General features: G+C 43.5%; 1 protein-coding gene across 1 annotated transcript; it reads right to left on the minus strand.

Annotated features, from left to right (window-relative positions):
* Positions 1-2,974: 2,974 nt before the first annotated feature.
* dlx6a (distal-less homeobox 6a) lies at positions 2,975-6,499 on the minus strand. The gene is made up of 3 exons (XM_030347532.1): positions 5,746-6,499; positions 4,968-5,161; positions 2,975-4,618 (listed from the first exon to the last, which is right to left on the minus strand). Exons 1-3 carry the CDS (start codon positions 6,050-6,052, stop codon positions 4,379-4,381), a joined length of 741 nt encoding a protein of 246 aa, XP_030203392.1. The 5' UTR covers positions 6,053-6,499; the 3' UTR covers positions 2,975-4,378.
* Positions 6,500-14,447: the final 7,948 nt, after the last annotated feature.

Here is a 14,447-nt window from a genome sequence, read left to right on the forward strand (position 1 = left end):
GGGACTTTATAACCAAATTTCACAAGACGCTAGTAAATATATTGATAGTGCCTAGCACTTTCCGATTGACTGGGCCTACTTAAAAACATCATTTTCCCGTATGCTGCACAAGTGTTCTCTACATTTAATAAGACGAGACTGCCATAATGTTGCATTAGCCTATAACCTAAACATCAACCGAATAAGCATACAACATTTCCAACACCTGAAGATAAAAATGGTCACCTGTCGAAATATATTTTTGTAATACAAGATGCTTTATTGAAACGTCTCAGCCATTTAATATAGCTATACCTTCAAAATTGCGTTTTAATTACAATGACATTTGGATTCGTTTTAGCATATAGCGTCCAATTAAAAGCCAAATATACTTTTTGTATTGGAAAAACAAACCATAGAATTATAAAAAATATTGTATTTGTATTATAAAAGTATTTGTATTAAAAGAAACACATTATTATTAATATCATTATTATTAATATTATTATTATTATACAGAAAGGGAAAAAATGAATGAGGAAAGAAAGAAAGATAGGGGAGAAAGAAAGAGGAGAAATATCCAAGTCTGGCTGCTGCAGGTCTACGGTCTGCCGACATGTTCCCTTTGTGCCCCCTACAATTATTGCTTTGAATGGCAGAGAGGAGGCGAGGGGGCGGCCTGGAGATCTGAGACAATCCGCATTCCTGTGGGGGTAGACCGGCTCCAGAGCTGTGCCACTCCCGATTGCAGCCCACCTTCCGGGTAAAATAAAACCCTTCACATTTCACCACGTTAGCAACCAATACTATCAGTGCTGACACTGAGGAAAACTGAACACAATGCGAGCCATGTTCAGGCTTTAGCGCTACGAAAATAAGATGCACTATGCCTGCGGACTGAGCAAATATGCTTTTACAAATTAAAAAGCCCCATCGCCCCTGCCCGATAAACACACACACACACACACACACACACACACACACACACACACACACACACACACACACACACACACACACACACACACATACACACGCACACACACACACACACACACACACACACACACACACACACACACACACACACACACACACACACACAATCACACGCACAGAAGCACTCACGCACACATACACTCACGCACACACACACACACACACACGCCCCCCCCCCCCCCCCCCCCCACACACACACACACACACTCACACACACACACACACACACACACACACACACACACACACACACACACACACACACACACACACACACACACACACACACACACACACACACACACACACACACACACACACATGAGACTGACCCCGGTGATCAGCACCTGACTAATATCTTCCTCAGACTTGAGCAGTTTCTAAGAATATGTTAAGGGGTCAATGTTAGAACTTAGACATTTCTATAAGTAGCCTATATTGTCCAGCGTTTGGTGTAATATGTAAAGGTATATAAACAGACGTTGAATCTCCTGGCTGAAAGAAATCATTCAAAACACAAGCGGGCACCCGCCTTCACGCGGGCTTCTCTTCCATGAAAATATCACAAATACACGCACATAAGCTCACAAATCGACGCACTTCCAAACGTGCGCTCACAAACACACACACACACACACACACACACACACACACGCACACACGCACACACACACACACACACACACACACACACACACACACACACACACACACACACACACACACACACACACACACACACACATACACATGTGCGCATAAAACACCAGTGCCATTATATCGAGGGCCCCCGATTATTTCCAACCGAACATTTTCCACTCAGCTAGTTCCCCTTGCAAATCGAGTCTAAATAATGACAGTTAGCTTTACTGGACAGCTTCAACTGTAACACTCCACAATAATTATTCTCCAGGATTAGGCCCCATTATCATAATCTGGACATTGACAATTATCTATAATTTGCAAAGATGCGCTTGGTTCTTGATTGCAGAGGGCTTTTTTTCCAAGCTCGCCATCACTAAACAGTGACAGTAATAACAGCTAATTTTGCAGGCAATATATAAGAGCTACCGGGGTGTGCAAACACTCTCACACCTGGATTTGCTTATTCAACCAGGAGCAGTAAAACTGCACCATCGCCGGTGCCGTCTCCAGCCTCTGGTCTTGTCTGTTTTAGAGAAACGCGGCAAGGTAAGGACCACAATATATTACATATTCGGTTAGATGTCGACATATATGATGTTGCCGTTTAGGCTGAAATAGTCTTTTAGCTGCTAATTTTACACACGTTTTTAAAGGAAGGCAATAGGTAGGCTATTATACGATACCGCAAATTAAATTCCTCTAGGATGTGAATTGTAGGCCTATTTGAATGAGGGAAACAAAAAGGAACCACCGTGAGATTTAGCTTTGCAATGTCTCTTGGATTACACTAACAGACAGCTCTAAAAATATGTATGTGAAGACAAATGTGATAGCCACTAAGGTTTGTAGACAAATCGCTGGTTACTGCGCTATATCAGTGATTCCTGCAGGGACCACACAGACCACCTAGTGCTGACAAACGTCCCACCCTGAAATCCTCTTCCTTTCCCTCCAGTCACCCCCCCCCCCCCCCCCCCCCCCCTCTCTCTCTCTCTCTCTCTCTCTCTCTCTCTCTCTCTCTCTCTCTCTCTCTCTCTCTCTCTCTCTCTCTCTCTCTCTCTCTCTCTCTCTCTCTCTCTCTCTCTCTCTCTCTCTCTCTCTCTCTCTCTCTCTCCCTCTCTCTCTCCTCCCATCTCCTTCTATGTCTATGTCTGTCCATCTTCTCTCAGCCCCCCTCCTTTTCTCTCTCTTTCTTTATTTTTCTATTCCTCTCTTATCCATACAATCTCGCTATCCATATAATATATCGAAATATTTATCATCAAGAAAAACAGAGGCTATTGGAGGTTTATTGTTTTCTATCAGGGCAGGGATTTTGTATTGCATTCTTTCGTAGAAAACGAATGCAAACTGCAAGGAAATAGGCTTTAATGGAGAATTGAAGAAGACGGTGCCCAGGTATATGTGCGCTATGCATCTTCCATTTGACAGCTGCAAGAAGCTTTTCAACGTTGTAATTTCAGATAATCCTCCAAGCATTAATTCCTCTCAGCCATTTGTGTATGAATAACCGAATAATTTCCTCTTTTGTTCCGTCTCTGCTACCTAAAATCCAAATAAAAATGCCTTTTAGTATTAAAAGTGGTAGAAAATTACAGGTAATTATCTTCGACGGTAAAAACGCTGTAATCAGCGGGCTACATCAAAAATTACCCTAATTATGCCTGCATTTATGAGAACGAAAAAAAAACCTCACTTGGATAAAACCCACAAATTGTCCCAAATATCTCCTTCATATTGAACGGGACTGCAGCTGGAGGCTTTGTTCAACATTGATCCTGTGGAGCTTGGCATTTAACGGCTTGCATTAGGACAGAGAGAGAGGAGAAACATTTTGTCAATACTTCTAATAATTGGGGCTGAAATTACAAGATAAGATGGACCTGAAGAGAATGTCTTTGGGGATGAAGGTATAGAAGAGCTCTACAGGGTGAGTTCATTTCCTGTGGTGCTCTTTGTGTTTCGTATAGCTTATCTATGCGGTGGATTTTGGCGTTTAAAGTGCTTACCGCAGGGTAACAGGGCTGTGCACGACAGTGTTATAGTCTAATATTGACTGGTAGTCTGCTGTTAGAGAAATTCTGCTTCCAGGCCTATTCGAGGTTATTCGGGGCAGGCTATGGTAGGTCTACAACAAATAATAATCCACATTTTTCTTTTTTGTTAAATGACAGAACAGACAACGGTTTATAGAGTCATGGTTTACTCAATTCGACAAAACAATAAAAAGTGTATGTACAAATAAAATTGCAGGTTATATTTACAGACACGCAAATTGCTTGGATTTTTGCATGTTCAAGAAACAGACAACCAAACAGCAGAAAGGAGGAGTCCTTCATAAATCACGGCCATGGATTTCCGAGCGCGGCAGTGGGTGCGCGCACGAGCGTGCGCGTGTTTGTGTACGTGTGGGTGTGTGTGTAAATGCAGTCTTTGACCAAACTGGTTTAAAAATGTCACTTGAAATTCGGTCTATCGACAAGTCAGATGTTGAGATGTATATGAAAGCATATCAAAGCATGGCTCGTGGAAGGCCATGTTTATTTTGAATAGCAAATTCCGGTTATTGTGATGTATCACCGTGGCCCCGCACATCCATCAGAGAAGTGGAGCCGTGGCCAGGCCTTAGAGGTATCTCCTCTATGCAGGCAATCATTCAGTCTGCGAGGCTGACGGATATTAATCGTGCGAGTGAAACTGATAGGAATCTGACGGCCCCTGGGCCAGCTCCTCCCGTCCCGCTCCCGTGGTCTATCTATCTCTGCATTGAATCTTGGTGAGGGGACGAGTACCAGTGAGGATAGCCCGGCATGTAGCTGTTGGCCGGCATGTTTACTCCTTTGGAGGACCCCGTGACGTCCCATATCGGAGGGATGGTGGGAGAGCGCGGCGAGAGGGCGATGGATCCCGGCATGGGGTCAGTCTCGTGCGGGTTGCCACCTTGCTTCAGTAGTTTCTTGAACTTCGACCTTTTATTTTGAAACCAAATCTTCACCTAAAGCAGAGGATGTAGAATGCAATTAGTGGACATTTATGTAAGATCTTCTCAAACCGATGAATCATCATCCACACCACAAAAGCACAATACAACAACAAAAACAACAATTATTATGATAATAATTACCAAAATTATAATCATAGTTATAATAATGATAATAATAGTGATAGTAATAGTAATAATCGTAATAATAAAACAATAATAATAAAATAAAAATAAAAATAATAATAGCCTACAATGTGTGCACCCAATAGGATATCCCTAATATAAATGCCTATTTCAAATCGAACTTTCAAATTTGATATTGTAACATCATGTTTATTTTGTGTTTTTTGTGGTTGAATACCTGTGTTTGCGTTAGTCCAAGCGAGGCCGCCAGCTCAGCCCGCTCTGGCAGCGCCAGGTACTGGGTCTGTTGGAAACGGTGGTTCAGTGCTTGCAACTGTAAACTGGAATAAATGGTCCGGGGCTTGCGGATCTTCTTGCCTTTCCCGTTGAAGCGAATTTCCCCATTTTCAATCACCGTCGTCTTCTGCTGCTCTGCAACAAAAATGTAGGGGAAATGTTATAAATCAGGATAGCGGTTCGTTTGAGCAGAAACAATTTCCAATGGTGGAGAAAAAAAAAGTGAAGCCTATAAAAATCAATGTACTCCTATAAAGATTGACACCTCAAACTGCTTAATACACGCCGGCTCTGTCATAGTTAGGATATTGCTCGTAATGGCATGTCAATTAAATGCTAATTACAACTTTCAAGCAGACTGCCTAATTCCACGAATAGTTTGTTAGGATTCCACGGTTGTGATTACACCCCGGGCATAAAATGGTTTTGTGGGAACTGGGGAGGGGGGGGGGGTGTTATGGTTAAGCAGAACGGGGCAGCAGCAGCACAACGATAACAACGCGGAACAATAAAACACCAAAATGTGCAACATTCCAATTATCCATCATCTCGTTCCCTTTCCACTTGAAGGTGCACCTTCAGGGGATTGGGGGAAAAAATCGCGGGTTTTGTGTTTTTTAACCGCGGCTGAAACCACCGATATAAAGATGAAGCATTCGATTTGCACGTCGTTGGTAAAAAAAAGAAAAGAAAGAAGAAAGAAAAGGCTGCCGTCTTACCTGTGCCGTCCAACCTCGACTGTCCTCCCGTGTTGTTATAAGACGGCAAATAGGGGCTGTGGTGCGAATGGCTCACGTAGGAATAGGGTAACGACCTGTTGTACGAGTTGGTCCCGGGGTACGGGGAGTTGTCGTGCTGCGGGTGGTGAGGGTGCGAGCCCGAGTGGAGACAGTGCAGCGGGTAGTGGCTGGCGGCCATCGACGGGGAGCTCTGCTGTGAGTGAGACTGCTGACCAAACTCCATGAAAGCAGACTTGGACGAGTCCTGGGCTTCCAGACCGTCAGCCATCGTAGTCATGGTCATCATCAAATTTTCTAGCCTTGAGAGCACTCACCCCCTCTTCTCAAGTCCAAATCGGTTTTTCTCTCTCTCGCTGCGCCGTTATCGCTCCCTCTCCACGGCGAGGAGATATTCTCCTATTAACACCCAGCTTTTTTCTTCTCCCGTAATATTCTCATTCAATGTAGCGGAAGGTGGGTATAAGTTAAGGTAGGAGATTTTTAAGGTGGTTTCTGTTAAAAAAAAAATTGGAGCCCTCGCTTTCAGACAGATGCAGACACTACAAGTAAAAATGGTTTGTCTCCAAAGGGCAGCGCCTTCCGATTGGTCACTCAACCCAACGTCATCAGTGTTCTCTGTGCTTCACGGAGACTTCGGTTTGGAGTTAACCCACCTTACCAGCTCCCACCGCAGCCGCAGCTTACGGGGTGAAATAATACATGGCGGGAGAGAGACTGCATGCACTGACAAGCACGCGCTCTTCTAATCTCGTAAAAAAAAAAACAGCTCTTCGAGAATCAACCAAGTCGATTTGGTGTGTTTTTTTTCCTTTTTTACGCGCGAACCCTTAAATTACGGACGATGCGCAACACGGTGTGCGCTTGGGAATTAGCCCTAATGAGCGCGCGTCCAACACACACACCTTCCTCCCTGCCTGAGTATTTAGAGCGTTTTTCGAGGCTTTTTTGCGCGCACATGATTAAGTGTGATCAGACAATTCAAGATACTACAGCACGTGACACATCAAATAACAATGCGCCCTGGGGACAATAGTTTATTTTCCAGTTAGAGAGAGAAGGGGGAGGGGGGGGGGGGGGGGGGGGGGTTATCGCTTTAACGTGACAGTCTCAATTGCAATATGAGGCCACACACACACAGACACACACACGCACACACACACACACACACGCACACACACACACACACACACACACACACACACACACACACACACACACACACACACACACACACACACACACACACACACACACACACACACACACACACACACACACTTCGATACGAAATTATAATTATAGCCCTACTTTGCGTATTAACTTGTAGCCTATTCTCAAATCAGGAACCCCGTTAGTTTATTAGTGCAATGTGTATTGAAACCATACGCCTCAAGACATTTTTACCCGTGTCAATGAAACATAATAGTCCTCTCAATTAAGTTGCTCGCTCAACTTCTATTGGCTACAAAATGTAGCTATAAAAATAATAAAATTGTGAACAATTTGCCTCTAATGATTATGGACATGGTTTATTTTGAAGGGTAGAATAAAATTGCATATAGCATAAATTATCCCCTAATTACTACTGTGTCCTTTCAATTATCCTCTTATCAAAAATGGTTGCCTAAATGAAGCATTTAGCTTCAATTTTCTCTATTTCTGTAACAGGAACTTGCTAGCCTACTGCTATTATCGCCAACCACGCTTGTTATTTACTTGGCGGTATTTAAATGTGTACAACCTGGTGGAATTATCATTTTGCAGCCGTGGTCGAGAAGGGAACACTGGAGCGGTTACACAGAGATGACGCAGAAACACTATCCATATATTTATATCGCTTTTTCCAAGACTAGAAATATTTCATCAACGGGAGATACAGGTAAGAATTTAGATTTATTTTTTGCGTTTAGTTTCCTGTAGACCTCATTATATTAATTAGTTGATGCCCCTGGAGTATCAGGTGGTTTGGGACAACTAATGATTTTTGCACACCTTGGGTCACCCCTCGCTGGTCTTAAGTCAATTCCTCAGCCCCCTGTTCCACTTTGACACGCAGAGAAGAAACCAGATCCGTTACCTTTTTTCTAATCGTCTCTGAGTGAGTGATACTACAGAGCTGCAGCCTATATAAACCAGTATAGGTCGCCTGCGTCCCAGTAGGCCTACTGAACCGGAACCATTTGTAAGGATGACATTTTCCTTATTCAGACCAGGCCACGTACACCAGCTTCAACACCTTTGGACATTGGGCACAAAATGATACATGTGGCTCCTCGTCGGAGGGGGGAGGGGGGGGGGGGGGGGGGGGGGGGGGGGTATTTACGCACATGACGTCGCCGGGCCTGTTTGAGTGTTGATGAGTTATTAGACCAAATGACTTCCTGCAGAACCGATATGAAAAAAATAAGAAAATTGCAGGCTTTAGGCCTACCACTGTCAGGACTAGACTATAGATGCATTATCTGGCATGGAATAAGTTTATGAAAATAATATGAATGACATCTTAAAGAAGATGTATCCTATCGTATACATTAAGCAATCATTAAAGGTATCCACAATTGTGTTTTACGCACGACGTTTTGTGCGGCAGTTTGACGAATTATATTGCACGGTTACAAATGATGTCAATCCCAAAATGGAAACCGTTAAGCTACACATTTATAAACGATATTGCCCGTATTGACCTTCAGCAAAATCAATGTCTTCGGGAGTTTAACCGAAGTGGTCTTTATTTCCAGCTGTCCTAACGCTGATGAATGACCATTTAAAATCACTCGATGGTCGGGCCCCGGGTTTTCCCTGACGCGCACAGCGTATAGGACCCCCGAGTATGTGTAGCCTTCTCCTCAGCCATAGCGTTATTCTAACGTTATTAAGTCACACAATGCATTTAATAACGACAAATCCCAGAGGATAGCCTAGCCCCAAACGAACTAACTTCAACGCTCAATTACCCCTGTGTGGCCATGCGCAACATTAATGGAAGACAGACATCTCCCGACATGTCATAAACACGACGGCGTTGTCCATGTCTTTTTTTTTTTTTCTATATTGTGTTAGTGAATGTGAAAAGCGCAACAAGCAAGAGAAATGCCGCGACACGGCGGCACGTCTGGTTAGGTCTGCGCGCCATATGTTGGAGAACACACTGCCAACAGCAGCAGTGCGTCCCTCTGCACGACTCGGTTCCGCGCGCCCGGTGCCTGCATTCGACACATGCACGCTTTGTATCGTTCTGACACCTATTAACTTGCATGCATAAAAAAAAAGAAAAAAGACTGCAAGACTCTGAAACTCAGCATCTCCGGCGCTGTACAGCAGCCTCGCAGTCGCCAACTCTCATTGCTGTTGGAGGCTGCGACTCCCGGCAGAGTGAAATATGTTGCACCCCCTCCCCCCTCCCCATCCTCCACCAGTCTCCAGCACCAACCACCCCAGAGCCCACGGCCAACTACACAGACAGCCAGGCGTCGACGCGCTATCCACCGCTGCAGTATGAAGGAGGGGGGGGGGGGGGGGGGGGGGGGGGGGGGGGGGGGGGGATGAGAGCCGCGCAATGAGAGCCGAGAGCTGCAGATGCACGGCTGTCACCAGTACAACACCAGGCTCATTGTCGTTTGGAAATCAGAAGAGATGCGCCGTTCGTCGTCGTCCCCCTCCTGAAGATCACAGAACCGACTCGGCTATGCGCTAAAAAGGCACAACCGCAAATGGAATTTGCATAGGCTTAGATGGTCAATTATTTTTTTATAATAAGCCAACCTGCAGAAATTGTAGTAATTATAAAACCAGTAGCCTCTGTACGAACTAAAATATGCATGGACATTTAAGTTTAATTAAACATAATGCATATTGCGAATAAAGCGCAATATAGCTGTTGGTTATGGAGGCATCTCCAAACGAATCAATAGCGTTTCCACTTCCTCAACGTTTTGGTTTTAAATTGATTGAATTCAAGCCCACCCAAGCCCACCTGGATGAGTCCCACCCCGTCCATCATCAGGACTGATTGTCTCTCCTCGCCGTCTCCAAACACATTTGATTCGCAGGAACCAAACAGCCTTAAATGGTGACTGATCACATTGAAATGGAGAATTAAGGAGTTTCTTTTTTTGTCGGTCTGCTTTGGAGATCGTTGAAATACAAACCAACATGCTAATCTAAGGGTTATATAACCGAGGCCGTAGCCACAAATGGGGATACGAAACAATGTAGTAGGCTATTATTTGAACCCTATAATGGGATCAAATCACATTATTGTTGTGCCTTATCCCTTTTGGCTGTAATGTTAACCAATGTAGGGAAAATGAAACGCAATTGCTAAAAAATATACTCACAATATATATATATATATATATATATATATATATATATATATATATATATATATATATATATATATATATATATATATATAATATATACATCAGTAATTGTTTTCCTTGGTGAAATCAGAGCATGGAGGTGTGTGTTGCGGGACCCTGTGGGCCGGTTCCTCCGGGGACCTAATACGCGACATTATGAGGTCTGACAGCACAGTGGTCGGTCTTGAAGGAGAGGATTTTGTTGGTGGATGACAGACAGGAAGGCCAGCAATCATGGGGCCTTTTCTTTTTCCCTTTTTTCCTTTTTTTCCCTTTTTTATCAGAATGTACTGTTCGATGCCGTTTATCCCTGATGATAGAAAATTGCTCTGTTGCCAGGACGCTGCCGCCGAAATAGAGGGCAGGAGCAACATTTCCATTTTCCAGTTTGAAAGCCATTGAAATGAATTAGCAAAAAGCAGAAAAAAACAGAAAGAGTCCCGTTGTAAACAAAGGGGAACAAACAAAGATCCCATTTTCTTCTGGAACCCGCCCTTCTGCTTCTGTTTTCTGTGTTTTGAACACAGAGTGGTTTTACTTCATATTATTAGCTCCTTAGTCACAGGACCAGATCCTTCTTTAAAAAGGATCATTTTCCATCCTCCTGAAATTATTTGACTGCCTTTTTTCATGAATAAGCCTATAGACCAAATCCGGGAAAACCACAAATTGCTTGAAAACAAGTGGCAGTCAATAACTCTGTAAATAAATTAAAAAAAACCTGGCCTACATTAATTTTTAGAGGCATATAGGCTAACCGATGTAAACAGTAACACAGTTGAAATAGTAAGCAATAACGGGCCCTGTCCAAGTTTAAATAACATACAATTGGTCCCATGTGTACAGAGGGTTTCAATCTATGTCATACAGATGGGGAACAATATGTAAAAGGGCTCTGACGATAGGAAAACGGCTTGTATTATATGGCCATACATATAAGGTAATATCCATAATTGGCCTCTACAAAAAATGATATCATAGCCTACATGTTAAAAATATTATTATCATTGAATTGGTAGGCCGGATAGAGTTGTAGATAATATCAATAATGATAATAATGACTATTATTTATTATTAATCAAAATTATTATTAGATAAATATATTTATTAATTAGGATTAGGATGATTAAGATTATAATTATTTTGTATCCGTTAAATTAATAAGGTATTCGTTTTGTATTGTTTCTAGTAATAATGTTTTGATTTGGTTGTAATTATTATTTGAGTCATCCTCATTAGATCGGGCGGACGTGCGTCACACGATGTGCTGCATCTCCGAATGTTGTTGTGGTGCCTATGGTCTAATAGTCTATGCTGCTCGTTTTTAAGCAGCCAGGCTTGTCATTTCTTGGGGTTTATGAGCAGTGGAGGTCCTGCATGCGCTAAAGCCCAATTGGCCCAACAGAAGCATTGGTTAAAACAGGCCCTGTACCAACAGGCTCATGTAAAGCATTGTTGTTGACCTAAATGCATTACACGTTATAATGGGCTAATGACCAATTGGTGTCTAATGAATCACAACGATACATTGAGGTTAATAGCCTAGGCTTTTTTCTTACATGCAATCCTATATCCATATTTTGAGAAACTCATATTCCTACGGCTACAACAATATAAAATCTGACCATAACAAACGTTCACATTTTATTATAGGTCGACATATATATAAATAATTGCCTAGGAGCCAAGACATTGATAAATGTCCCTTCCAAATATAGGTCTATAAAATGTATAGGTCCATTGCAGCCAATGTTCAACCTTATTCTAAACCACAATTGTAAATATATAAATAGGCCTGTCATTCTTCCAAACACAAACCGTGCATCTAAATCAAACCGTTTGGATCGGTACAGAACTAGAAAAAAAAAACAGGAACAGGCCTATGTATGTGTGTGTGTCTGTGTGTGTGTTTGTGTGTGTGTGTGTGTGTGTGTGTGTGTGTGTGTGTGTGTGTGTGTGTGTGTGTGTGTGTGTGTGTGTGTGTGTGTGTGTGTGTGTGTGTGTGTGTGTGTGTGTGTGTGTGTGTGTGTGTGTGTGTGTGTGTATGTGCCCGCGCGTCCCAACACGAGTTCTCCAAAGCAGCCAGGGATGTACTGGGAAGTGGCGGGCGGCACACAATGGCCAACACTGCCCGAACAAAACAAATGAAAGGTGATATTTAAGAGTGCAAGCTGAAGGGAAGCAGAAAAAAAAGAACAGAAAAAAGTCACACCTGGCCGAAAGCTGTGCGGTACGAGGAATTGTCTCGTTCCGTGGGCGCTACTCAGGTTCTCGTGCGTCTGGGTGCTCAGTGCAGACCATTGTGTGCTGCACCTTAAAACACACCCACCTGAAACCACATTTTAAAGTCACCTCTGAAGAAATAAAAATCCACTTATTGTCTTCGTTTATACACATACACTTGGGAACATTCAATTAGTTTGCTTTGCTTATTATTAATAGCCATTTATAAGTTGCTCCATGTCACATTTGTTATAGTCTTGATGGGATATTTGTGTTATGTATTTTGGAATGCAAATGCAAATGGAAAGAGGAGAAAGGGGTTGGGCAAACCTCTGAAAAGGCTATATTTCAAATAGGCCTATAGGCTTTATAACTGAGACATTGGATCTGGTTAAACAAATAGAGTTGTGCACCATTTTGATTTTCACTACCAAAAACAGCTTTCCTTGTAGAAGCAGTTAAACTTTGAATTGGGAAAACTGACTGCAAGACGGTAAAAAAAAAGAAAGATTCAAGTTGTGCAGGCCGTGGTCATGTGGTGAAGGTTAACCCATGAGCAAGGCACCACAAGCAAAATGCTCCACCACAAGTGGTCAACTTTCAACTCCTGCCTGTCTTAAATTACAATGATGTTATTAATGTGGAATATCATGAAGTCAATCATAAAATACACCTTATTTGGAGTGTGGGAGTGGTTTCTCTGCCCTCAAACCTATACATTAATACACAGGTAATTAAACACTAGGATATTTGTTGGTTCTGACACCAACCACAATCATCTATGCATTACGGCAAAATGTATTCATTGATAATTGTCAAACTATTTCATTCACACATTTGTGTACGCAACCTATTCCTTGACTTATGAGCAAGCTTCAAAATGAAGTGTAATACTTACTTACTAAACTTAGAGTTAATCAGATCACACATGTCTATATAATGATTCCATAATAATTTCCTTGTTTTCTAAAAGGAAAAACCTTTTAGGTCTGTTTTAATTTAGTCAAAAAATACCAATCTCAGAGGTTCTTACAATTGTTTGGCCGAAAACAGGCAGGCAATTATTGTGATGATTACCCTTGGAGATGCATTTCAGCTCACCTGATGCGTCACTCCATCAGAGAGACGGAAGAGGTGGTTAGAAAACTACTTACAAGCTTCATTTATTTGCATTCATAGGAGTTTTGAATTCCTGGGCTGCTAATTGTCCTGCCCCCACGGGGCCCACACGTAAGTTTCAAAACACAAACTAAGTGGAAATCAAATAAAGACATTTCTTTGGTTTTGTTTTTGTCTGCGTGGTGCAAAACTCTGATATCGCCGTGCTCTGGCTCTGGTGCTCGATTTCAAACGATATACACATCATCGGTTTAATCTGGCTTCAGTGGTAAGCACAGGATCATTTAAAATCAAAGCCAAAAGAGGGTAAGTAGTGGGCTACAGTCACTATCGCCGTAATGCAACACAATAACTATAATCAACAAAAACCAAGAGGGTAAATAATGCATCGATGGAAGTATATATTCATATAAACCCTTGTATTCTCCCTCCCCACCTCCGTTTCCCCTCTGCCATCCGCCTCCCCCCTCCCTCCCTGAGGAGACACCTGACCCCCACCATGTTTCCCCTTCTCTCCTCTCCTCTGACCAGCCTCTTCATACGCACTCTGCCTCCCCTCCACCATTCTCCTCAACCTCTCCCGCTCTACTCATCCTATACACCCCCCTCCCCCCCTGCCAGCCCCCACCTTGCCACTGTCATCACCCATCACCCCCCGTACACGCCCCCCCCCCCCCCCACCACCCCCCAACCACCAGCCCCACCTTCTGCATCCTCTCCCTTCTCTTCTCTGCTCTGCTCGCCTGTCTCCCTTCACATGCCACTATACCCCCCCCCCCCCTCCTCCCCCCCCAGCGCATCCCATCTCCTCTCCCCCGTCCCCCCACCTTCACCGTACCCCTGGCAACGTCACCCCACCTCCTACTCATCCCCCCGACCTTCCACCACCCCCCCCCCCCCCCCCCCCCCCATCCGCCGCATCCTCCACCTCCGTCGTCCTCCCCACCCCACCCCCCCCCCCCCCCCCCCCTCACT

The sequence above is a fragment of the Gadus morhua genome, chromosome 22 (genome assembly GCF_902167405.1).
Source record: "Gadus morhua chromosome 22, gadMor3.0, whole genome shotgun sequence".
NCBI classification, from domain to species: Eukaryota; Metazoa; Chordata; class Actinopteri; order Gadiformes; family Gadidae; genus Gadus; species Gadus morhua.

Bases quoted from the DNA above. Each gene is read 5' to 3' on its own strand.
- dlx6a (XM_030347532.1), bottom strand. From the start codon at position 6,052: ATGATGACCATGACTACGATGGCTGACGGTCTGGAAGCCCAGGACTCG. The intron at 5,162-5,745 runs GTAAGACGGCAG...TTTTTGTTGCAG, and splicing joins GTCGAGGTTGGACGGCACAG to AGCAGCAGAAGACGACGGTG. The intron at 4,619-4,967 runs GTATTCAACCAC...CCTCTGCTTTAG, and splicing joins TTGGACTAACGCAAACACAG to GTGAAGATTTGGTTTCAAAA.